Genomic DNA, 25,032 nt, shown 5'->3' with positions numbered 1-25,032 from the left:
ACTGCGGTAATCTGTATGGACCAATAACAGAATAATTCCCACTCCAGAAGCCCTTTCGGATACCCCCAAAACAGCCACAGCCCTCCCTGCTCACCCCCACAACCTCCGACCACCACCATGCTGACTTCTAACGTGGAAGGCCAGTTTTGCCTCTCGGGGTTTACGCTGAAGAAGCTGGATTCCAGAGATACATGGAAGAGACTTTAATTTTTCTTAATCAACATATCTGGGAGGCAGGGGAGCTTTTGAGCCTGACCTGGGTGTTCTATTCTCTTTTCAACTGTCAAGATCCCTAACTCCTTAACACCACACAAACTGCAAGGAATTTGGGGGAAAGAGTTATCTTAGTGGGAAACGTAGCAGTGGGCAGAATGCCAGGTGTGGAGGAAAAGTGGAATGATAAAAACGAGGCGCCGTGGAGAGATAGGGACCACATGAAGCTAAGGCCTCCAGGGGGCTGCAAGGATGGCAGGAAACTGGAACACATGGTCATATTTTTACCAAACGGAGAAACAGAAGCGTGCCAACAGCTCCCCGCCGTCTTCAGCCCATCCCTGCCTCTTTCTACGTTTTTCCCTATTTCTAGAGACCCGGTTTTAAGCAAGGCCACACCTTCTGCCTCTTTACCTTAAAAAAGCATGAATAACAGAAGTATAAGGTGAGCCACCTAGGTCATTATTCATTGGGTTAAAATACACATGACATAAAATATACCGTTAGTGACATTTAGTACATTCATAATATTGGGCCACCATCACCACTAGATCCAGAATATTTTTATCACCCCAGAAGGAAACCTCACACCCATGAAGCAGTCCCTCACCTTTCTCAAAACCAAGTTGAGATGCTACCTGACAAGGAGAGGGCGATGCCTTAGCTATCTGTGTGGTATACAGGCCCAAGGGTGTTTCCCTCCTTGTAAGAGGACTGCTAACCTTCCATCCTTTGCACCACACCCACACATGTCATTTTAAATTTTCTAGTAGCTACATTCAAAAGATCAAAAAAACAGAGGAAATTCACTCTAATAATTTCTTTAACCCCATGTATCCAATTAGTTATCACTTCAACACGTCACCATGATAAAAATAATTGCTGAGGCAGCTTGCACGCTTTTATTTGTACAAGTCTTTGAAATCTGGTGTGTAGTTTACACATTCATTGTATCTCGATTTGGACCAGCACATTTCAACAGCTCCATTTCAATGGCTACCAGGCTGAACCATGTGGCTCTCGACAATCAGTAGAATACTGGCGGTATCCTAAATCACCTTTTACAAGACGATTATTAAATACACAAACATTCTGAAGCTAGAGTATTTTTTATACATTCTTTTTTTCTTAATTATAAAAAGTAATATATTTAGAAGCTGCAGTTTCCAAAAACTTAAGACAAATTAACCAGAAGCGCCAACTCAAGAAAAACTATGATGACTTTTTGGCAGTCCGTATGTTATCACTTCTTTGTCATTCTTTTCTCACCATTGTCTGCACCATATAGTGGCATGACCATCACTTGGAGGTGGATAACTGAAGGCCAATGACCACTTACCAGAAGCAAATGTGCAGCTTTCTCCAGGGTCATGACTGTCATCACACGGGGCCAGGCTCACGGACATGACCTGGGTAATAAGGAAGTTGGGGAACTAGATTGTGCCTAAGGTCCTTTCCAACCCAAACATTCCAGGGTGCTAGGATGCCATTCATCCGCTCCACATGACAGACAGACAGACACACACACACACACACACCTCTGCCCGCTGCTCAGGTCTCCAGTTCGACTTCCATGGAACAGCCTGCAAAGGAGTAAGAACGCCTCTACTCAGCCTTGCAAACTCTCTGGGAAAATACAGAGAGCTAAACAGAAGGACTTTTATTTAGCCTTCATGTTCAGAAAGAAGAAAACCTAGCTACAACCAGGCTTGGAATCCAAGACTGGAAAAACATTTGTCTTTTTTAACATTCCCAGAAGCTTCATGCCACAATGCCCAAGTTGGAAAAAAAAAAATGTGTCATTTCATATGTTTATAACAACATCTGATTTAATGTGATACAGTTTTGCTTAGTCACAAACCAGAACAAATACTTTCAGATTTATGACATCCTTCTATTCAGAGTCTTAAGTGATCGTAGCTAATAATGTGGCCATTCCACAGCCCAAGGAAAAGCTTTCTAATTCTTTGGGACCGAAGATTCCTGAGAGACAGGTTATTTTCAAGAAAGTTTTAAGGTTTTAAAGCTCTCGATGAAGCTTGAAATTCATCTTTTCCAGTTCACATGAAAAGAGTTTCCTCTGAAGCTTGGTGGGAGGTGGAAAGAGGAAAACCAGTTGGCACACACACAGTCTCCCTGAGCTTTTAGAGGACAAGGCAATCACTCACCATCTTTGCGAATCCTTACCTTGTCTTAAAAATAAACAAAACGCCATACCTTTGGCTCTCATGTTCTTTATATCGTTAAAGCTATATTTGGGGCCTCGTATGTGTCCATTCATTAAAAGGCACTATCTGATTTAAAAAAGAAGCAAATATTCTTACAAAACATCCTTTCTCATTTATTTCTACCACCACACACATGCACACACAGGCATTTGGTACACAATTTGTACACAGTTATTAAGCCCCAAGCATTGTCTTTTCCTGGCTCACGAATTCAGGTTTAGTTAATGATGGGATAGTTAATTCAATTGCTTGGAGGCCCAGGGTGTAGGTTTGGTACCTGCAGAGCTCTGCTGTTTTTCAAGGCACAGATGTTCCTCCACATATCCCAAAGTGGGTACTGTGGTCCCCTGAGGGCTAGGGGACGTGTGTTTGGATCAGTTAAACCCAGCACCCAAAATGGGCACATCCACATTTAACCATGATATATTCAAGCGAGTTCTATTTTTCTAAGAAAGCCAGAATTTGTCATGCCAGTGTTTACACACCATTAAAGAGAATGTCAACATTAAAGTGGGGTAAGGATGTGTGAGAACCTGATCTACAGAACATCAGGTAGGAGTTTAGAAAGTTGGGTCCATATAAAAATGAGAATTCCTGGGTCTTAGCGCAAACCCACGCTGGGATGTCTGGGTGTCAGATACAAAAATATCCACTTCAAACAAGGTGCCCAGATGATCCGCATACACACTACAGCTTGCACACACCCGTCTTACAGTTCTCTTTAACCAATGTTTCAAAACAAGATTGTAGGATTAAACCAGTTTCCAGTTGAAGATACTACCACTCTTCCTATTAATTCTTGCCAACAAGTTGGCAAGACAAATTGCATTAACAGCAAGTTCCAGAAGTCAAAAGCCTTGAGTTCTAATTCTAGCCTGTCACCTATAACACGGGCCAGTTACTTAACCTTTTCAAACCTCACTGACGTGCATTATGCCGTTAGGAATACATGTGATTATCATTCTGGAGCAGCTAACAAAAGGCTGTCACAGCCATCTGGCCTCACTGGATTGTCAGGAAGATCCAACAGCATGCATTGGGCAAAAGTCCTGGGCAGACTTCTTGGCACTCCACAAATGTGAGGCACAATTAGGGTGTGGATGTAGTTTTGAAGGTTAAAACAATCCTTTTTTTTTTTTGAGATCAAAATATCTGTTTTACTACTGACAAAAGCTAGGCTGGAGGACTTGATTTAGGACTATAGAAGCAATGGAATTTCTCATACGGAGTCACAGTACCGCTGGCCCTTGAACAATGCAGGGTTGGGGTACCGACTCCCACACAGCCGAAAATACCTATATAAGTTTTGCCTTCCCCAAAAGTTTACTAATAGCCACTTTTACCAGAAGCTTTACCAATAACATAAACAGCCGATGAACACATATTTTGTATGTTGTATGTATTCCGTACTATATTCCTACGATAGAGGAAAGAAAATGTTATTAAGAAAGTCATAAGGAAGAGAAAATACATTACTGCATGTATTTCTTGAAGAAAATCTGCGAATAAGTGGACCTGTACAGTTCAAACATGTGTCGTTCAACTGTGTTGAATTTAGCCTCCTCGCCAAGGCAGCGCTGGACAAAACTGCAGGCCTCTCCATGTAGGGCAGGGTTTCTCTGCCAAGTTCGCATTTGGACTGAAGAAGCCAGAGTCCCAACACCTTGAAGGCAGCCAGAGTCCAAGAAGCAAGGGGGAGGCAGAGGAGCAGAGCTCAGCTGTGCTCCCAAATTTACCAGTTAGATCTCTCCTGAGTAGGTAAGTGTGCAGAGGCAGACGGGCCAAGACTAATTACTCTCCCTTCATTAGGACACATGAGGGATACGCGGGATTATAATACCGAAGCAGCTTGTAAGGAAGCTATCAGCTCTACCCCACATTCCTCGGTTGTTTTTGTTCTTTGAACCCATTGTGTTTAACCATCATGCCTGTGGTCAACAGGAAGTCCTCACATCTTCAGAGAGGGAACTAACCCCCACCCCAACGCCAGCCACTGCTCCGTTTATGGATCTTCCTGGTCCCATAAGGTTCTGAAAAGGGTCAGTACACAGTACATGATATTCTACAAGGTCTTTCTGTAGTCAAGAAGGAAAATGTAGATCCTCTTCTATTTCCCAACTCAACTAATTTCCAGCCACATTGACCCACAGCACCTATCAGAGGTGACACAGTGAAACCCAATGATATCATAAAGCCACCGCAACAATAAGTTGCCGACAGTACAGAGTTCTACCCTTGAACTTAACCGCCCCCCAAAGAGTCAAAGTACCAAGGAGTCCCACGTCCAAAATTAAACCCCCTTACAAGTTAAGGGCCAAAGAAGTTAAAACAAGAAATTAAAGTCTGAAGTTGAATTATCTTACCCTCAATCAAGGTTAAGTTCAAAGACATTACATTTCAACTTCTTATTGTCTTTAGCCTCAGAAGAAGAGTCGTTCTTGACGTTCTGGGTAAGGTTGGGTTCTTTCAGTGGCTGCAGCCGGGGCTGTCTTGCCAGGATGGGGCCTTAGAGTTTGAATCAATTCAACTCGAAGTCTCTGATGTGTCTCACCTTATTTTCTTTGTTATTATTATTTTTTAATAGTCGTAAAATACACACAACTTAAACGTACCCTCTTCACCATTTTTAAGAGGACAGTTCAGTGGCATGAAGTACAGTCACACTGTTTTGCAACCATCACCACCCTCCATCCACAGAACTCTTTCCGTCTTGCAAAACGGAAAGTCTGTACCCATTAAACACTAATTCCCATCCCCCTCTCTCTCAGCCCCCGGCACTCACCATTCTGCATTCTGGTCCTATGAGTCTGACTACACAAGGTGCCTCAGATAAGTGGAATCAGACAGTATTTGTCTTTTTGTGACCGGCTTATTGCACTTAGCATAACGTCCTTCATTTTGCAGCATCTGTCAGCATTTCCTTCCCTTTTGAGGCTCGTATTTCGTTGTATGGACATACCACATTTTGTCTATGCCTTCATCTGTTGGTAGACACCTGAGTTGCGCCCACCTTTTGGCATTGTGAATAGTGCTGCTATGATCCTCGGTGTATGTGCCTCACTTTTAAAAGAGATCCAAAAGTTTTAACCACACAGCACAGTATGACAGCACTGGCCTCCACGCCAACACAATTTTGAAAATAACCCAACCCCTAGTCCCAGAGAAGTTCCAGGTAAAATCACATTGCTAAAGCCCAATATGTGGTGTTGCCAAAGGCCACAGCAGATTCAGAAGAGAAGACTCTTCTAAGAGAAGAAGGGTCCACGGTTTTATTGGACATGCTCATCAGTCATAGCCAGTGCCCAGCATCCGCACGGAGGTTAATGACGACACCGTGTTTACCCCATCTGGGGGAGAGGAACTAAACTTCTCTGAACAGTCTGCTCTCTGAGAAAGAAGCCTTGGAGACATCACGGTCTTCAATGCATTTTCGTGGTTCAAAATAAAAACACGATTCAAAAGGGTTTCTTAAACAAGGATTTATATCCTGCCTGAGAAGCTTAAAATGTGGACACCATGAATAAAGGCCAATACTTCTGAGTGTGGCGTAACGAAGAGGAAGACAGAGTGTTTGATCCATCCTACTGCTTATGCGCAGAACATCATCTGCCAACATATGGACTGCCAACTGGAATGATGCAAAATGTCAGACAAACATCTGAGGGACAGGGACTCCTCCCACAGGAAGCACAATGTGGGGGGCCAAAGGGATTAATATAATTAAAACTTGAAGACGCCGTGTAAGACTCAGGAAAATGTGGTTAAGCAATAGACTGCTGAGACTTGAAATCTTTATTTTATTCCTTTTCCAAAGCCCTGTGAGGATAATGAGAAGAAGATGGCTTTAAGAACTAAGATTAATGGTGTCCAGAAACTATGTGAACAATCTTACTTGACATCCCCGAGACGTTTATATCTGTCCAACATAAAACCAGAGGGGGAAACATGTTAATTTTCTCAGCCTGTTGATAGCACATATACAAGATCTCTTAGCTCCACAAAAAGCTCCAAATATATTCCCTAGGACTTCAACTGCCTTAAAATATAGACTTGCATTTGTCTTGGCCACATTAACGAGATCTGTTTGACCAATACATTTATATTTATGATGACTAAGGGCAGATTATGGTTGTTAAAATTTGTCCTTGGGACATGAAAACACTCCTCTGTCATTAATACATTTTGTAATATAAACTATGATGTCAGGTCAACGTAAAGGGTAAAAACGTTCCGAAAGTATGCACACATCATTTTTTAAAGCAATTGAGCCTAATGGAATAACAAAGGTCATCATAACAAACCATTACAGCCTTGGTCTTGGCAACTCTAGCCACAGAAGAATCTCCAAGAAACGATCATCATTCCTCCAATGTTATGGCATCCAGACGACAGGAATGGCTCGCAAATGAGTCATACGGGCTCAGATCCTCGGTAGCTATGTGAGCGCTGGACGATCAATTATTCATGTGTTTACAAAGAGCTTTCCCGGTTGATGTTAACCAGAGCTGCTTGCAAAGAAGAGCTCTCCAGCTGTCCTCGGCCGTCCTGGGCCTTCAACTAACGAGCCTCTTTAATTGCTGGGCAAGTCATCTGGAAGGCGGCCCTCCCCTAGACCAAGGAAATGCAATCTCTCTGAGACTTTATTAGGTGTAAAAATATGTATCAAAAATAATTATGACAACAATACTTTATCGACAGTCCTCCCAGCAAATCCCAAAGAGAGAGATAGAGGTTAGACTTGACGTAGAGCCCACAAGACTCCACCAGCACTGGAGTCTGGACTAATGAAGACATAGGTCAGGGATTGGTAGAGGGAAGAGAGAAAGGAATGCAGGGAAAATATCAGGGACCGTGGGCTTAGGAGGGAGGTAGGAGGAAGAGCAGTTAGAATGTCCTGTGGAGGTAAGGGAGCATGACTGAGGACCACCAAGGGTAAATACATTAGGTTGGTAAATAGCCAAACGAGAGTGTGAACTTGACCTACCCATCAGCCTTGGAAGAAGTTGGATGGGAAGTCATTTCTCAGCCCTTTTTGTTACTTAATAAAACCTACAGCCTGTCCATGCAGACGAATAATACGATTACAGCAACTCCTTCTTCTCAGCGAGACAAAGAGCATGGGACCAGGTGGCCCCACCAGGCCCCAATCAGTTGTGTTTGAGGGAGAGCAGGGTCATAGTCAAAGCTGTGGCCTGGGCTTCTTCCTCGGAACATAGCGGTCAGAGCCAACACTGAGATACCTCAGGTTTTTAAAAAATGCATTTTTATTATCCCAATTCCAAAAACACTTACGGTGCTGAGCCAGATTCTTCTCCTTGCTTGAAATGGGGTAACTTGAGATGCTATCATAACTCACTTGTCCATTTCTAAGAACATGGTGGAAGCAAACAATATCTGTTCTTGCTGACATGAGATCCTAGTATAAAGTGCATATTTGCATGTGGTCCTGGGGTAGTTCTGTTCAATGTGGTGGGAGGTAAGTCTACTTGAGAGAAGTTGCAGTAGAGATGTGAAGGGAGCAGACAGAAGGATGGTACCCCTTCCTGGTGCATGGACCATCCTGGAGTGCCTACACCACATGGTATTCCTGTAAGTCTGGGACTAGAGTCTGGGTTACTCCCTCTCATCCTATCCATCCATGAATGTAGATTTAGAAAATGAGTCCAAAGAAAGGGAATGCTTCTCCCTAAGACCCATAACAGGACAGCTGGTCTAAGATAGCCTCTCCATACCCCCTTTAACCTTTTAAGCCCCAGTCCCATCCTTCCACAAGGAAGACAAGAGGTAGCATTATCCCAAAAGAGGCCTCCTCCATGTGGCAGGGGCCCCTTTTAACTTCTTCAATCTTCCCATGAACACTCCTCTCCTGCTAACCACGATTCCATAGTCCAGACTCCAGTCCAGACTCCTCCTCCAGCTCCTGACTGATGCTCCTTCTAGAGATCAGAGCAATGTTTCTCAAAGGGAGTCAGAAATAGAGCTTTGGGGAGGGTGGCGCTAAATACCGATATAAGTCCTCACTGCAGAGCTCCGGCGCTTTCAGTGAGCTGCTGGTCTTTGAAGAGGAGTGAGGCATGCAGGACTTCCCAAAGTCACTGCTCTATGAGTTTCTTTGAGAAGCATCCCTTCAACTTTCAGAATTCCGGGGACCAATAACCCTTTTCAGACAAACTTTCAGAATTCCACGGACCAAAAACACTTGGGGAAGTGCAGTGTTAGGATATGGCACCAACACCCTGATTACACCTACAATGGAGGACTGGTCTGAGAGCCACTCTAGCATCTTGGAGTGACCTCCCACCTCTGCTGTCCACCCTCATGGATTGTTTTAAAGTGTCACACAGAGTTCTGGAGGGCACCTGCCTGGGGTTCTAGCATGCCAGCCCTGGTGGTGACAGCCTCATGGATGGTTTCACAGTCACTCTTGGCTAGTCAAGCTCGCCCTGCCTCCACACCAAGTTTTACCAAATTGGCGGCCCTCCCCCAAGTGCATCTTCTTCCCCTGCCCCCCCTCCATCACTAAGGGTGGCAGCAGTGGAGGGGTAGTTCCCGTTGTCGGACGGCTGCCTCACCTCCCGCGGCCCATCCTGAGTTTTCTTTCCCATCATGTGCAGAAGTTGCCGCTTCTACTTCCTGCTTGTGAATTTCTAACTTTTTCAGCAGAGCAGCCGTGAATGTGAGCCTATACACAGCCCGCCTAGAATCCTTTTCAAGATCTGCAGGTCTAGGTTTGTAACTCTCTGCCGTGACGGCAGGATAAAGTTGCCACCCAGAATGAAACAGCCACTAGTAGTGGATGTTTTGGCCTGACCTCAAGTGTCTACCACCCGCAACTCTAAGACCTTTCTGAAGGGCTGGATGGTCTGTATCCCTGATCCTATATTTCAAGCGGAATTGTGTGCACACGTTCAGTATCCAAAATAAACGAGACCTTAGCCCTGCCTCTAGCATTAACCGACTCATAAATATAAAATAAACACAAGTAAATGGCTTTTAAATCTCACTGACAGAAAGCTTGGCAGCTAATCTGACATTCTAGAGGTCACTGGAACCTTTCTCTTCAAAAAGGATCCTTCTGCACACTCTGAGGAACAGAAGACTCCCCCAAAATGAGGAGGGTGTCTGGGTACGCCCTTCCATTTTAAGATCATCCTGCAATACAGAGAATGACTGGGTCTGCATGAAGTGTGGCTTTTGCACACACTGGGCCACGGGGGAAGTGGATTATTATTTACAAGAGGTTAGAAATTCATGACTAAGGCATTCAGCTTGCCACGCATTATAAATACCTAGGAATAGCCACCAGAGTGACCTTGAGTTTCTCTGCAGTCCCTAACTATGGTTTCCTCTCAGAAAGCCAATATTTCTTAAATCCTAAAGAAATAGGATTTGAGAAGCCCTGGTTTCTTAAATCCTACGGGCATTCTTCTATCAGTTCCTGAGGTTCCTTAGTAAGACTACTGGCTGAACTCTTATTTTTGCCACAATCTATCCATAGTTGCAGCATAAAGTGGTTTTACTGGGGAAGGTGATGGGCCAAAGGAATTGATTATTTTTAATTCTTCACATCACATCAAGAGTGCAGAAAACAAATTGCAGTAATTCACCAACCAGAAAACATATACATGTACCTGTTAACTTGTAACTTTTACCTCAGAGCTTAGGCTCGAGTCTCATGTCTGACCCTTTTAATAAAACCAGCGAAAAATGTACAGCTTTTGGTAAAAAGCATGGATACTTGACAGTCCTTCAAAAATGGGTGTTTGCCCAGGGATGCTGTGTGTGAGTGGGCCCATTTGTAAGAGACCCAGCTGTGGTCAGGTAGCAGGGTTACTGGCTTTGTCCATTCACCTCAGTCAGCTCTCTGAGCCTAATTCAGTGCCAAGAATTTAGTAAGATCTGAAACTAGTCAAAGTACCTTCCATTTATTAACAATTTTGAAATATTTTTTTTCCACGAGTTAGTCAGCTTCCTCGTACGTTCAAAGAACAAACTGGCAAGAAAAGATACTTTATCAGATTTTAGTTATATAATTCCATCAATGGAAACCTTAGATACTGATTTTTAAACAAACTGACTTACGTTTTCCTTTTCTCCTGTGAAAGGTCTTCAGTGGTTCCTTCTGAATCACACAGTCACGTTTCTTCTCATCTGTGGACTTCAGAACTTTTTCACCGTCAACTTGAAGAGGAGCACCCAGTTATGAATAGATGGGACCGGCAAGGATCCAGGACTACGTGACAATACAGCCATCCTCCTGTGTGCTGTTAGAAAATCAAAAGCCTAACGCAGAGAAGCACAAAACACCTGGAGGGCACCCGGCTTCCTTTAAAAAAAAAAAAATTTATAGGATAAAAAAACTAAAACCTATCCATCCACAGGTATTTTTTCAATCTTTTCAACGGTTGGGCTGAGCTCCCAATCAACGCCACTAGATGGCACCACCTCCTTTCAAAAAGGTGCCTTTTTGCTCTTACGTGAAAAGGGGCATCATCTTTTCCCTGGTAACATCCAACATCATCTCAGACATCAAACTAGGGGTGTTGCCCTCTCTAGTGCTACTGTTCACTCATATATTGGGAGAAGTTCGGGATCATAAATGGGATATATATGATACTTTGTTTCATGGCAAGGAAGGTTTTTGTTGATCTTGCTTTTCACACGTTCCATGTCAGAGTCTGAAAGCAACACTGCTCTCAGGAGTGGTTTTCCCACCTTACATTTCTGCTGTCCCACAGCCCAGAGGCGCTGTGTGCTAAGAAGGATTCTTCCAATCCTCTTGGACACTGTCTACGGAGCAATAGTGACAGATCTTAGATGACGTATGGTTCTTAAGTGTTTCCTGAAGGTCAAGCTCTACATGACTTTTCAAAAGCTAGCCTGGGCTGAAGGAGAAAAATGAAGTGACATTCCAGCCTTATTTGGGGACCTATTTAATTTCCATTGCATGCCCTGTGCATGAGATAATAAAACCTTCCAGGACTTTCCTCTCACTCACCCACTATTCCCCTTTCTTTTCTCTTTCCCTAAGAAGTGGTAATGAGATGATGGAGGTTAGCACTCTAGTAGGTGAATGAAGAAGGAGAAAGTATTATTCCACAATCAAGAGTTAAGCAGGGAGTTTTCAGAATCTTATCATTTAAGTGGCTTCCTGAGATCCTACTAAGTTATCAAGACGATATTTCTTGGCTTTGAGCACCAGGACACTGGTAGCATTGAGATACAAAGATGTGCAAAAAACTTGGAAATCACAGACCTAAAGAAAATGCTGAAGTTCCAAAACACCGCACTTCAAGTGTTGGCACTTTTGAGGACGTTTTTAAAAGACATCTGATGATTCCCATTACAAAGTCTCCCACTTTGTCCCTGGGTTTTCTAGAACAAAATACTGCCCACAGAGGTGATTTTCCGTATAATTTTTGTTCAGAAGGATCCCACAGGGGATAACTGCGGTAGAAGAGAGTCCATGATGAGTCCCAGCCAAACAGAAGCAAAAGCTCAAAGAGCATGTGGTTTCTTCTTGACTGAGGCAAGCATCCACCCCACACAGCACCGCCACGTTGCCCAGCTCCGGAGACCATCATTCCCGTCAAAGTCTAACAGAACAGCGCCTCCTAGCGCACACACTCCAGAAGTGTCGCCAGGGGCAGTATCCCCACGTCTTCTCTCCACCTAACAGTCCCTTTTTCAAGAGATTGGGTGCTTGATATGATAGACATAGGCTGTTACCTTTCTTTTCCCAGACATGGCTCCTTCTGACTCTTCCATATCTGTCACCAGAACGACCATCATACCAGTCACTCAGGCTTGGAGCCCTGGAGTCATCCTTTACACCTTTCCCCTGGCTTTCCATAGCTTGTCCATGGCTGCCAAGTCCTGAGGTCCTTCCTGCACCCCCTCTTTTGAATCTGCTCCCTTTTTCACCCACTATCACAAGCGTGCTTTGTGCATGCTTAGATTAAGGTAACAACTTCTTACCCAACCGCTCTTCCTCATTCTCCCTCTCCCTCCCTTTCAATTCACTGTTGACACTACACTATATTACTTTCTTAATTTTGCTCTGGCCCAATCATTCCTAGGCTCAGAAACTTTCAGTGGCTCCCCATTGACTCAAAATAAAACATTCCAGCTCTTTAGTCTAGCGTGCAAGGCCCCCTACCAGGCCCCAGCCAGTTTCTTCAAACCTGTCACCCTCCGCCCCTTATCTGTACCTATGCAGTTCCACATTGGATTCCTCAGTGTCCTTTCATCTTTTCATTTTATTGGCTTTGTGATTCCTCTCATATTCCCATGGAAGGCCCTTCCTCCAGTTCCCCGTGGACTAGAATTCTACCTTTTCCTCAAGGCCCAACTCAAATGCTACATCTCCTAGGAAGAAAGCAGGGGATCCCTCCGTTTTCTCTGCCTGCCCCTTGAACACACACGTGTCTATCAGGTCTCCAAGAAAGGGAGTCCCTGGAGAGCAGGAGCTGTGTCTAACTCCCTTGGACTGCTCCCATCCAACACTGCGCCCCATACGTCACCAGTGACCCATAATCCTTTATGGAACGGATGAATGTGTTGGTGTGTAAGATCGTCTAGTCGCAGCAGAATGAACATCTCTGTCAGGCAGAAAACACAAGAGGCTCCAGGAAGAGCGGGCAGATGTATGAGAATAACGTGGCAAGATTCTCCCCGTCCCCCTTCCACCAGGAGAAAGTTTTCTGTCAGTTTCTCATTTCAGCTAACTCCGATTTTACATCATTTTTATATTTAAAACATTCTGATAGAAAACATTCATTTCATGCTACCATGCTTTAAAAAAGAAAAAAAAAGAACCGTTGCAACAATTCGGTCCTAATTCTGTTCTGCAAATCAGAAAGGGCTAATGAGAAAACAGAGAGGGTGCAGTCTAAAGCCTCCTTCTGGAGACCCTCAGCTGGTCCCCAGGCTGCAGGCACCATGTGGTTTAGCAGCATGCCTGTGTTGTTCATTGCTGTATTCCTACAGCCTGGTACTGTGCCTGGTATACTGCAGCCACTCAAACTAATGTTGGTTGAACAAACACATGAATAAATCAGTGAATGAAGGAAAGCCATGAGCTGCTGACCCAGGCTGCCCTGCCTTGACAAGGGTATTGCCTTACTCCATAGTCAGCTCTCTGCAACGACCTTGGACCCTGGGAACCCAGACACCTCTCCTAGCCTGCCTCTCCTCTATTGGCATGTGGTACCAGGGACATTTGGGGATCTGTGTCTGTCAGAGGGTGGCCTCTTCAGGATGAGGGACGGATCCGCTACTTTTATGACTTTGGATTTCTCCTAGCTGCCAAGCTCTGCAGTCTGGGGCTCTGACGACCCCAGGGAGGGCAGTGAGAATCGGAGCTCTGTGCATCGTAGACTGACAGTTTATAAAGAACACTACACGTATTCTCTTACTCCTTACAACAAGCCTATCTGGGAATTTGTACTGTTCCCCACTTTATAGGTGGGTCTCAGAAGAGTAAGAGCCTTGCTCAGGATCCCAGATCTGAGTGGTCAGGCTGGGGTCAGAACCCAGGTCTGACTGACTCCATAGCCTAGACCCTTCCCACCAAGGATGTGACCCCCGGTCATGTATAGACTTCCTGGTACACGCACCGGCCTGGGAACAATTGAAGGCGTTAATGTTCACTCTTCTCCACAAGGTGGAGCCACGCACGGGTTTCCCCTGCCCCTCCCCATTACCCACTCACATGACCCTCACACCCCCACCAGGTCACTTAGGCCTGGGGAAACCAAGGGCAACCCTCTAAACCGGGCAGGGTGGGACGAGGGGGTTGGTTTGTACACATGCAGCCTTGGTCACCTAGTTCTCAGGTGGCAGTCCATTTTGCTGTCCGGGAATAGAAGTAGTAAGCTATGGGAGTGGAGAGGTGGCTCTCAGGTGACCCAGCCTGTCAGCGTTTCCCTTTGGTACAGGCTTCCCCAGTTCTTGCCCCACCACCAGCTCCTGCTAATACCGCCTCTGCAGGGCTGTGGGAAGACTCAATAAGTGAGCTCAGCAACGCCCCCTTGTGGAAATCAGGAGTTAGTGTATGAGGTTATGAATTCATGTGCACACGAAGCCTTGTTCAACAGACTGAAAACAGTATTGTCTCATACATGGATCTATGATTCTTTCAAATAGATATATATGTTGGGATTAATAAATTACAAACTCTATTTAACTTAGAGGTCTCCCTACTTCCAGGGTGTAATGAGGGGAACCCTGTTACCTGTAAAGCGCTGTGCACCAGTGAAGGCTGCTCGCTACTTACTCTGCCTGGTTTACTCATTAACTGGTCAGTGACTCAGCCACGACTAGAGACGTTCTCTGGTCACTGCTGGGTCCCCACCCAGGGGCACAAGCCACTTCTGAGGATCGCTACCTACTACCTGTACGGTCAGGTTAAGACCTAAACAGAACTGTGGAAGTGCTGCAGACTGAACAGGCTGCGGCTGGGTTGCATTTAATGCAGCCTCAGAGAAGGCAGAGAAGTGTCTGCAGGCTGCTCCTTCGCCCAGGGGTCAAGTTCAGAAACTAAGACTGTCAATGATCAGAGCCTGCATGGTCATGTGTGTGGTACCTTATCATCTGCTTTTAAATAAATCATATTGATTGCCTTACTCTGACCAACCAGGAGAAGTATTATTAGCCCAGTTTTTATAAATAAAGTAACGGAGACGGTAAGGAGCGAAGTGCTGAGCCAGGTTGCGGTGGCCTGTGTGACCACCACTACCTCCTTCCCCCATGAGCTCAGCACAGCACAATCCAACACACGGAGCCAGCGACAATTGGCCTTATTGTCACCGTAGGTGTGCATCCAACAAAAGCCTTGCATCCACCGAGCAAACGTGCTTCCTCCTTTCTATTTGGAAGGGGCAAGGTATTTTGGAAGCACCAATGACAACCTCCTGCCACTCCGAAAGCCACGGGGACCAGCATGGAAGCCACTGTCCCGTAAGAAAGAACAGACCAATTCCCTCTCCAGGAAACTGCGAGCAGACAGGCTGCGCTGTGCCTCCTGCCTTGAGTGTTTTACAGACAAGCTCTCCCTTGTGCCTCTGGCCTGGGCATGACAGGCATTCTGGGTAAGGCCAGCAGAGACATCTGCCTTCTGAGAACTTGCATTTGGAAGCAACACAGCCCTGGGGCACCACGAGGACACAGGAGAGGGAAAGCAGGGTGGCTCTGAGCATCCTGCCCCGGAGTGAAGAGGGTGTTTTCCACACACCTTTTGCCTTCCTTCCTGTGATTTATGGCATGCGGCTGGGCCTTTCTCTGCCCAATTTATGGCCACTTGTCCCCGGGAGGACATAAATTACTACCTCTATGGCAATTTAAATCTCAGTGAGAGATAGGAGAAGACACCTAGGCTGGCTGCTCTGTCTCCTGGGGGCTTAAGGGCAATTAGGGGGCATTGTGGGGCTGCAGAAAGTCTGCAGACGATCAGGAGAGCTGGGCCGGTGCCCTGTGACCCCTGCCTGCCTGCCCTCACTCTGTGTTGGGGGTCGATTCTCGTCTTTCTATAAACACAAACTCCCAATGCAGGAGGGGGCACTGAAGATTCAAAGGAGCAGCCCAAAGTCACGATGTGCTTTTAGGAGGCTATTTCTGCCAGTGCAGACACTTTCTAAATCCAGAGAGAGAGTGCCAGACACCAAGGGACGTGTTGGTGGCTGAGAGAACAAGATGTATGAAAAAAGGTGATGGTCAATTTCCCCAGTCACTTGGCTGGTTTGCCACAGAATCATTGCATTCTGCCCCGCTCATTTCATGGGGAAGAACACCCAGGGCTGAGCGACAGGGGGACCTGCTGGTGATTGTGGCAGAGCCAGGGCTCCTGACAGGGAGGGGACAGACAGTAGCTTCTGGGATGGCAGGACCAGCAGAGAGGGTGAGTGCTGACCACAGGACACTAAATTGTTGGCACCAAAAGGGCCATGAGCTCGGTGAGCGATTGAAAGGGAGGGGAGGCAGCATGACTCACATTCCGGGGGGGCGAGTCTGGTCCCACAAACCCCAAATATAACCCCCTCCCTTAATGTGCTCTTTCATGATGGCTTCGATGCCAGATGGTCACACTACAACTTCATTCCTTCATCAAGTGTTTCAGGGGCTTTGCCCCAAGCAGAGGTCACCCCCCCCAGGCCGTCCCCATCTACAAGTGATACCCAAGGACACAAGTCAGGGTCGAGGCCGAGAGGGCAATGAGACCTGACACCCCACCTGTGACCCTGTACTATGGGGGGGAACCAACGAAGACGAGCATCATTAGTTCACCTTCAGAGTTTCAGTAATATCTTGGGCCCAGATTTTGCAGATAACAGCCCTGAAGTGTCTTAGAGAATGTATATGAACATATATATATATATATATATATATATATATATATATATATGTAAATATATGTATTTTTTCTTATTCCATTCCATTACCAAAGAGCACCTCCGTTAACATTTTGGTTTACAGGTGTCCAGCCTTTTACCTACTTATGTGCATTTATATATTGTACAAAGCAAAATCAAATAAACAAAAACAATAAAGTAAATATTATATATGTTATTTTGTAATCCACTTTTAAAAATTAATGTTATCTTAACGAGCTTCTCATGTCATTTCGTTATTCTTTGTAATTGTCTTTCACTTACAACTTTTTATAATGAAAATTGTAAAGTAAACACAAAAGAAAGAATAGTGTAATGAATTCCCCCATAATTATCACTCAGATTGTATTTACTAAGAGTTTTGACACATTTTTTTGCGTGTGTCTTTTTTTTTTTTTTTTTGGCTAACGTTACTATATAGCACATCCCAGACATCACGCCAGTTCCCCTCCGTACTTGAACACCCTTCTCCAGAATATATGGACATTTCTCGTATCACCACAATGCCATTATCACACCTAATAAAACTTTGGTATCGTCTAATACTCAGTCCATAGTATAATTTGCCAAAATACCGAAACAACGTTTTTGTTTTTTAAATTGATTTGTTTGAATCATGAAATCCAAATGAAAAATAAAATTATTTGTGCGAGCATGTAGTCTGGGAACCAAAGCACCCAGGAACGCTGCCCAGATTACACAGTCACCAGGACTGAACGTGTGTGGCATTTCACTGCTCCCTCAGAGATGTTGAACTGCCTGCCCTACCTCTTCAGGGTCTCAGCGGCCCCTTCCTGCTCCTGACGCCGGTGTCTGGGTCCACTGTGGTTAAAATGCACCTGGAGACACACACACATACACACACACACACACACACGCACACGCAGAGCATCAGGGACAAAGCAGACTGACGTCGCCCCCACACCCCATCCTAGCAGCAGCAGAAGTGCCTTACCTGGAACAAGCTATCATCCTTTTTAGTTCCAAGTTGTGAATAAGAAGCTCGTTCCACGAATCCTAAGGGACAAAGCCCAAAATTCACATGAGCACTTCCAAGCCCTTGCTCTAACACACCTATGGAAGGACTTCTCATGAGTTGACACCTCAGGAAGCCACTTATATCAAAAATGACAGCCTTTACATCAGTCCTGAGAAATCTACACACCTTCCTTTTTCCTCTCTTTGCCGTTGATGCGTCAGTTCATTCACTTGACATGAAATGCTCCCTCTCCTCTCACTTGTCAAATTGTGGCAGAAACTCACCTCCTCCAGGAAGCCTCCCGACTGATCCTACTTGACTCAAGGGAGGCAGGGAAACAAGGGAGCAGAAGGAGTGTGTGAAAGAGAGAAAGGTATATGGAGAGGCTGTGCCAGATCGCTTTGCGAGTGACTAAGGTGTATTAAGATCCTTACACCATTACATGTGTGAGTCTTGTATCTCCCCTGGCCGCATGTGAACAAATCCAGAGCCGGCCCAACAGCCTCATTTCTCTTTGCATCTCCCCTGGAGGCCAGGAAGCTCCTCGGGCACCTGCCTACGGCTGGGGGTCACTGAAGCCTACTTTCAGGACAAATCAAATCAATGGACTGCGTCCTGCAAACCTAGCAGGGGAGACAGGACATAGGCATATGAAGTTAGTGATCAATGTTTGTTTACAAAGGTCCAGAAACACTGAGTAAAGGCTTTTAGAAAGTAGCCAGCAACAAGCATGTGCTGGTTATCTGTGCAGGTAAGAATCATTTTGGCCATTTGGAGAACAAATCCCTGGCTCTCTGATTAAGGAAAGTTTGTGGAAAAGGTGGGGTCTGAACTGAGGTGTCCAGGGCAGAGATTTGGAGAAGCACAAAAGACAGGGACGGGGACTCCACTCCAGACAATCATTAAAAGGAAGGGTACTGAGGAGAATATCTGATGGTAGCCCTGAATGTACCCTCAGAAATCCGTGAGTTAAAACGAACCTGCCCAGTCCTTTGTCAGACATGAGTTCCAGACTCAGAACTTTAACGTTAATAGTGTGTATTATCCTTGAAATATGTATTGCCGATTTTGTGGTGGTTGTTAATCAAGAAAAAGCTGGGCACCTACTGTAGGTTTGGAACAGCCCCAGCTGGTTCTGTGTAAGTTTCGCCACCAGGGGACACTGTGGTCACAGAAACCATAAAAATCCAAAACGAGAGAAATGAGGTTTCCAGTTAGGAAATTAATTTATTATTAAATAAAGAAATAGTTCCAGAGCCCCTTTTATGTGCAACCAAAACTGTTAAGGATGGAGTAACCGATAAACAGGGTAAAAAATACCACCATAAAGAAATTATCTATTGGGCAAAGGGGAGGAAAAGGAGAAACTATTGTACGTTAAACACACGCTCTGGGTCCAGAACTGTGTTAAACACTGGAGAAGAGCTCATGAAAGTCTTCCAACCAGAACACGTTCCCTGGAGGTGGGAAGACATTTAAACAGCACCAGCTTGGTATGGGAGAGGCACAGACACAGCACAGTGTGTCTTTACAGAAGGGTGGCAGCTCTTCTGGGTCCGGTGATCAGAGCTGACTTTTCAGGGGAGACGGCTTTTTATCTGGGCTTTTAAAGAAGGCCGGGGTTTCTAAGTGGGGCAAGGGGCAAGATTCAAGGTGACCAGCAGGGAAGAAGAAGAAGTAAGAGAGTGAGCTATACAGGGATGAGAGAGGAGGTATGCCAGGCAGAGGCATCAGTATGTGCAAAGGTCCTGGGGTGGGAAGGAGGCAAGTGTGGCTGGAGCAGAGGGAGACAGAAGGCGAGAGTGACAGGAAATGGAGCCCCGGAGCTAGCAGGGTGCAGGGTCACGTTGGTCCTTGACAGTCAACATAAAGAACCCATTTTTTACTTGAAGAGAGATGGAGAACCTTGAGAGGGTTTTGAGAATGACATGATGTGACTTACATTTACAGTATTGCTTTGACTGATGTGCTGAGAATAGACCGTGTATGATGGTGGGGTCGGTGAAGGGTAGAAGCAGGGAGACCAGTGAAGAGAGGTATTGCAATAAACCACATGAGAGAGGGCAGCTCTTGTCTGGGCAACTGCATGGCGGTCACTCTTCTGGTCACAGCTATTCGTTTCTATTTTGGGACTTCCTTTCATTAGACCTAAATGTCACGGGTCCCGTAGCCATGTGTGCCTCCTTTCTCAGATTTGGGAGGTTCCCAGTCTTTCCAGACAAAATACGGCAGGTCCTACAGTCATATACAGATCTAGTCTCCCCTTTTCCCAACACTCTCCCGTCACTCCCACCCCATTTCGGGCCTCGAGCCTTTGGTGGTGTTATTTGTCTTTTGATGATGCATCAATATGCTTTTGCCTCCGGGCTTTTCTACATAGGACTTTTATGTCCATCAACCTCTTATCAACATACATTTCTGCTTCTTCATTCCTCCTTCTTTTTGATGGTCATGATTTTGAGGACTTGACCCTCCCTATGGCACTCGCCATCAATGGTTAATTACTGATCATCTTTCTTAGGATTCCCTCCGGAGTGGGCACTTTCTCAAAACGCCATGACTGAACACTCAGGCCACAGCTGAGAAGCGCCTTTTCCTTACCTGCCCTTGACCACTGCATTTGTGGTGGGTGTCTCAATGGGCAGCAGCAGGTCCTTCATATGAGCTGCACTGAGGATCCAGGTGTCGGCCTCACAGGGAAGAGAAATCAGGACAAGGTGAGGTTCCTGGCGAGCAATGACCATGTTCCCCTTCCCGCTGATCACAAGCCAAAACCTGCCATTTTCAAAACACGAGAAATGCATGGACGGCTCTGACAGGCAGCCAGTGTTCACAGGCCCTGCAGCAATTCACAGTCGTGTTTCATGTCCTCCCCGTACGCCTGTCTGGGACTTGTGTGTGTGTGTTTGTGTCTGTTTGGAACATATTCGGCACACAGTAAGGCTGAGTCTGTCAATTCACTCCAAAGGGTTTAATAATCACTCAAGCGTCTGACGTAATATCTGCAGAACGTTTTGAGCTCCTTGACGGCACAGAAATCAAAGATGCTAATTCTATTCTCGTCTCAATTGCCAGAAAGTCTGAGCACTCTCACTGAACATGCCCCAAGGCAATGACATCAACCACAGGACCCGCGGGTGGTGGTGACACAAAGTACCCGTCTATTTTTTTTTTTCTCTAACATCTATGGATGCCAGAAACACAATATCCTCACTTCTATGAATCTAAGCATTCCATCCAATGGGAACTGAAATTACCAAAATGGCAACACGCTTAGCTTCGTGGGTAGCGGAGATGGAAACTCCACAACTGCATTGTTCTTTCTCTGGAAATGGTTTTTTCTACTGCTCTCATTTCTCCTCTTCCCCTCAACCCCCGAAGTAATGTAAGCCTTTCCCTTCACTGCCTTTTATCAGCCTTTCATCCTGGGTGAGGACAGAGCTCTGCCCTGTGCCAAGTTCTTGGTAGCAGCACATGGATATTCTTTCTAGTAATTCTTCCTGGTAATAGTGGTAGTCTGATCTTTCTAGAACACAAATCTGATCATGTCTACCCCTCATGCAAAGTCCCTCCATGCTTTCAGGGTAAAATACTAACTCTTCAGCAAGCCAGACAAGGCCCTTTATAATCCAGCTGCCCGTCCAGCCATTGTCACCCCTGTGCCGTCACACATGCCAGCCTTTCTTATTTTTTTTAATTTAAATTTATTGGCACAATATTGGTAGCAGAAAACACCTGACATACTCTTAGGTACATACCCTGTTGGAAAACAGGCACGCAGGCAGATACTTGTACATCCGTGTTCATTATTCACAAGGTCAAAAGGTGGAAACAACCCAAGTGTCCACCAACAGAGAATGGATTTTTTTTAAAAAATGTGATTCTTACCATTTTTAAGTACACAGTTCAGTGGCATTAAGTACACACACAATATTGTGCAACCATCACCACTATGTATTTCTAAAATCTTTTCATCACCCCAAACAGAAGCTCTGTACTCCTTAAGCAATAACTCCCCGCTCCCCTGTCCTCCCAGCCCCTGGCAACCTCTAACCCACTTCCTGTCTCTATGAATTTACCTATTCTGGACATTTCACATAACTGGAATCATACAATGTTTGTTCTTTTGTGTCTGGCTTACTTCACTTAACATAACATTGTCAAGATTTATCTACGCTGCAGTAGGTATCAGAACTTCATTCTTTTTTATGGCTGAGTAATATTCCACTGTGTGTACAGACCACCTGTTTATCCATTCATCCGTTGACGGACATTCGGGGGGCTTCTGCCTGTTAGTTATTGTGAATAATGCTGTAATGAACACTGGTGGACAAGTATTTATTCAATCTCTGTTTTAAATTCCTTTGGGTGAATATTTAAGAGTGCACCAGCCTTTCCCCCAATATACCTGTACTCTTAAGCTGTCTTTACCCAGCTTATTCCTTCTCTCCAGAATGTTTGTCTCCCAGCTTCCTTGCCTGGAAAACTGATAATCATTTTAAAATTTTCAGTTCAAGCTATGAAGTCATTCCCTATCAGTTTCAGTGCTTCTTTCTCTGTGTTTCCTGGCACTTGTCACACTGAGTCACTTATCCCTGGATGCCTTTGCTTGCATCTCTTGGTCACACTTTTTGGTATTGTGATGACAAAAATAAAGAATTCACCATAGTGTCTGGTACAAATGCCAGTTCTTATTCTAATATTATCCATTGTAACATGAGCTCAAAACATGTTTTTTGAATTGATACCTTACAATTACAATACTCTTTGCCTCTGGCCCTATAAAGACAATTTTTACATGTTTCAGAGCCAGCTGTACAAGCCACGGAAGAGCTAGGATTCTTGGCTTCCTTCCTGAAGCACAGATGCATAGCTCACCTTTCAGCTGTGCCAAGAATTGCCTTCTATCCGGGGAGCTGGAAGGAGGAAAAGTTGCCGCCCCCATCAGTCCTGGGTGTTACCTGCAGAAGCTGTGAGGGCTGGTCTGGGAGGAAGGAATGTGAGATGCTGCCTTACAAGGTGCAGCCTGAAGCCAGATCCAGGGGAGGACAAAGCCACTCCCTCTTCTGGGCCTTTGCAACCTCCTCCGAAGCCCAGGAGTTCTCAGATGGTGCCTGCCCAGGTTGCACATTAATGAAACCACTGTTTTACAAAGCACCAGTGCGCTAAAGAGGAGAGTCCTGTTCCCACGTGGGGCCCTGAACCTCAGTTGCTTTATCCATAACCGTGTGCTTGAGAGAATTAGGGAGAATAATCTATAGCGTTTTTTAAGCTGCAGGAAACCTAAGCATCAACCGCTGTCGTTATGATTGTGCGCTCTTTGAGAACTGGGCTCCGTGGCTCCAAGTTGCCCCAACGAGGTGGTGACTAAACATAAAGAGGCAGGGACTACTACTTCCTGGCTCACCTGCTTCCACTAGATGGAGCTGAAATTTGCTGGTGCACAGGCAGACACTTGGGGACCGATTCCATACCTCAGTGGGAACGCAAGATATGAAAGTGCCCCTGGGAGGTGGAAAGACAGCCATCTGGAAAAGCAGGTGGGGTTCCAGAGGCCCAGTGTCCCCGCCCTGGGTCCGCTGTTGGGAGGTGATGCCCCCCCTTTACTCTCTGTCTTTGCCCTTGACCCACCCAGCTCCTGCTCTTTTTGTAAGGGGAGGAAGGACCTGTTGGTTGACTGCAGACCTCCCCCACCGCGCCCCCATCCCCAGCAGGTCCCGTGCTGTCCCCTGCCCGGGCTCGCCATACCTGTCCGGCAGGTGGCTGCTGCGCAGAACCATGGCCGAGCACTGGGCCTCGCTCACCGGCACCCCCTTGCAGGACTTGACCAGGTAGATCCAGAGCTGCGACACGTGCCCACCTGCTGCAGCCGCGGGCAACGCCCGGGCCGCGCATGACCGTCCCCAGAGCCACCGCGGCCAGTCCCAGCGCAGCCACCCTGAGCCAGGCGGGCCGGGGCTGCGCTGGGAGGCAGAGGCCGGCCAGCGCCCAGGAGCCTGTGGTACCCATGGCCGAGTGGTTGCGGGCGCGGGGGGCGCTGGGGCTGAACCGCTGCTGTCGCAGGCCAGCCTCAGCAGGAGGGCAGCTGCAGAACCCTTCCCGGCCTATCAGGGTATCCAGTCTTTCTCCACAGGCATGGGCCCTGGGAGCTGGGGGTGGGACCTGGGGGCTCAGCTCCCACCCTGTCTTCTCAGCACTGCTGCCTCTAGCTTCCGCCCCCTGCGTCTGCAAGGCGATGAGTATTCCAGGAGGGCTACAAATGACCACTTTACTTATTTATTTATTTGCGGGTTGTTTAACACTAAAACAGATAAAAAGATAAATTTTGCAGGACAAAGTGTGATTTCGTTAGAAACCAGGCAGCGGGCAGATCCCTGCTTTGGGGGTAGTGGGGAGCAGCGTGGGCACCACGTGGCCTGCGGTGTTCAGCTGCCTTCCGCCACCCTCCTCGCTGGCCATGCAGGGGTGACGGAGTTTGTGGCCAGTGGGACTCTGAAGGAACAGATTGTATCTGTCCTATTCACGTTTCCAACCTCAGGTCACCCTCTCCTGCCCCCAATCCTGTGAAATCCAAGAACTGTGTTCAGAGTACACTGGTCCGTGTTGCTTCAGCTATTAGGGTACATCCATGAGCTCACTTTGTCCAGGAAAGAGGGAGCAGGGGTTTGGGTAAATCTAGTCCCCGTAGAAGTGTCGATGGATGGTGATTTGTGCCATGGGGTGGGGTGGGGATAGAGTGAAGAGCAACCGCATCTCAGAACAGTGCAGAACTTGAGCTCCATGTTCTCCGTAGAAAAGACAACTCAGGGGCACTAAATTTTGTGTATTTCTGCTTCTCTCTCTCCCTAATTTGTCTTCAGAAATTTAAAGGGAAATTTTTGCTTCTTTATGTTAATGGTTGACTTTGCTACCCACTATCCCCAAGGTGGGATCTGCTCGCTGCCTGATTTCTAATTCGAAATCACACTTTGTCCTGCAAAGTTTGTCTTTTTGTTAGCATGATTTTTCACTCTCATCATTTCTAAAAGTTACCCAGGGATCGAGCACACTTAACACTTTTCCCTCAGAGGGAGCTGGGAATGGAGGTTAATTTCAGTCCCAGAACCCAGCAAAGGAAAAATGAGGAAGGAAGGGACACCTGCTCCTGATTGGCCACTGGGAAGTGTCCTTACAGTCACTGGCCATCATGCCTCAGATGGGCGGGGGGTGTAGCTCCTGAGGTCCC

At 46.2% G+C, this 25,032-nt stretch overlaps 1 protein-coding gene and 1 non-coding gene across 2 annotated transcripts; both read right to left on the bottom strand.

The window, feature by feature from the left end:
• Positions 1–830: 830 nt before the first annotated feature.
• Positions 831–956, bottom strand: LOC117018724 (U6atac minor spliceosomal RNA). The gene has a single exon (XR_004422300.1). It is a non-coding gene; the product is annotated as a U6atac minor spliceosomal RNA (small nuclear RNA).
• A 9,913-nt stretch (positions 957–10,869) lies between these two features.
• LOC117018432 (mitochondrial amidoxime-reducing component 1-like) lies at positions 10,870–24,016 on the bottom strand. Its single transcript, XM_033099364.1, is given in 7 exon segments — positions 10,870–11,836; positions 11,838–12,037; positions 17,784–17,845; positions 19,382–19,497; positions 20,409–20,582; positions 23,556–23,701; positions 23,703–24,016. Coding segments are annotated over 7 exon segments (864 nt in total). The 5' UTR covers positions 23,817–24,016; the 3' UTR covers positions 10,870–11,784.
• Between the last annotated feature and the right edge of the window lie 1,016 nt (positions 24,017–25,032).

The sequence above is a fragment of the Rhinolophus ferrumequinum genome, chromosome 27 (assembly GCF_004115265.2).
Source record: "Rhinolophus ferrumequinum isolate MPI-CBG mRhiFer1 chromosome 27, mRhiFer1_v1.p, whole genome shotgun sequence".
NCBI lineage: Eukaryota > Metazoa > Chordata > Mammalia > Chiroptera > Rhinolophidae > Rhinolophus > Rhinolophus ferrumequinum.
Note: the sequence above shows the minus strand (reverse complement) of the source record. Positions and strands in the feature narration are given on the sequence as shown.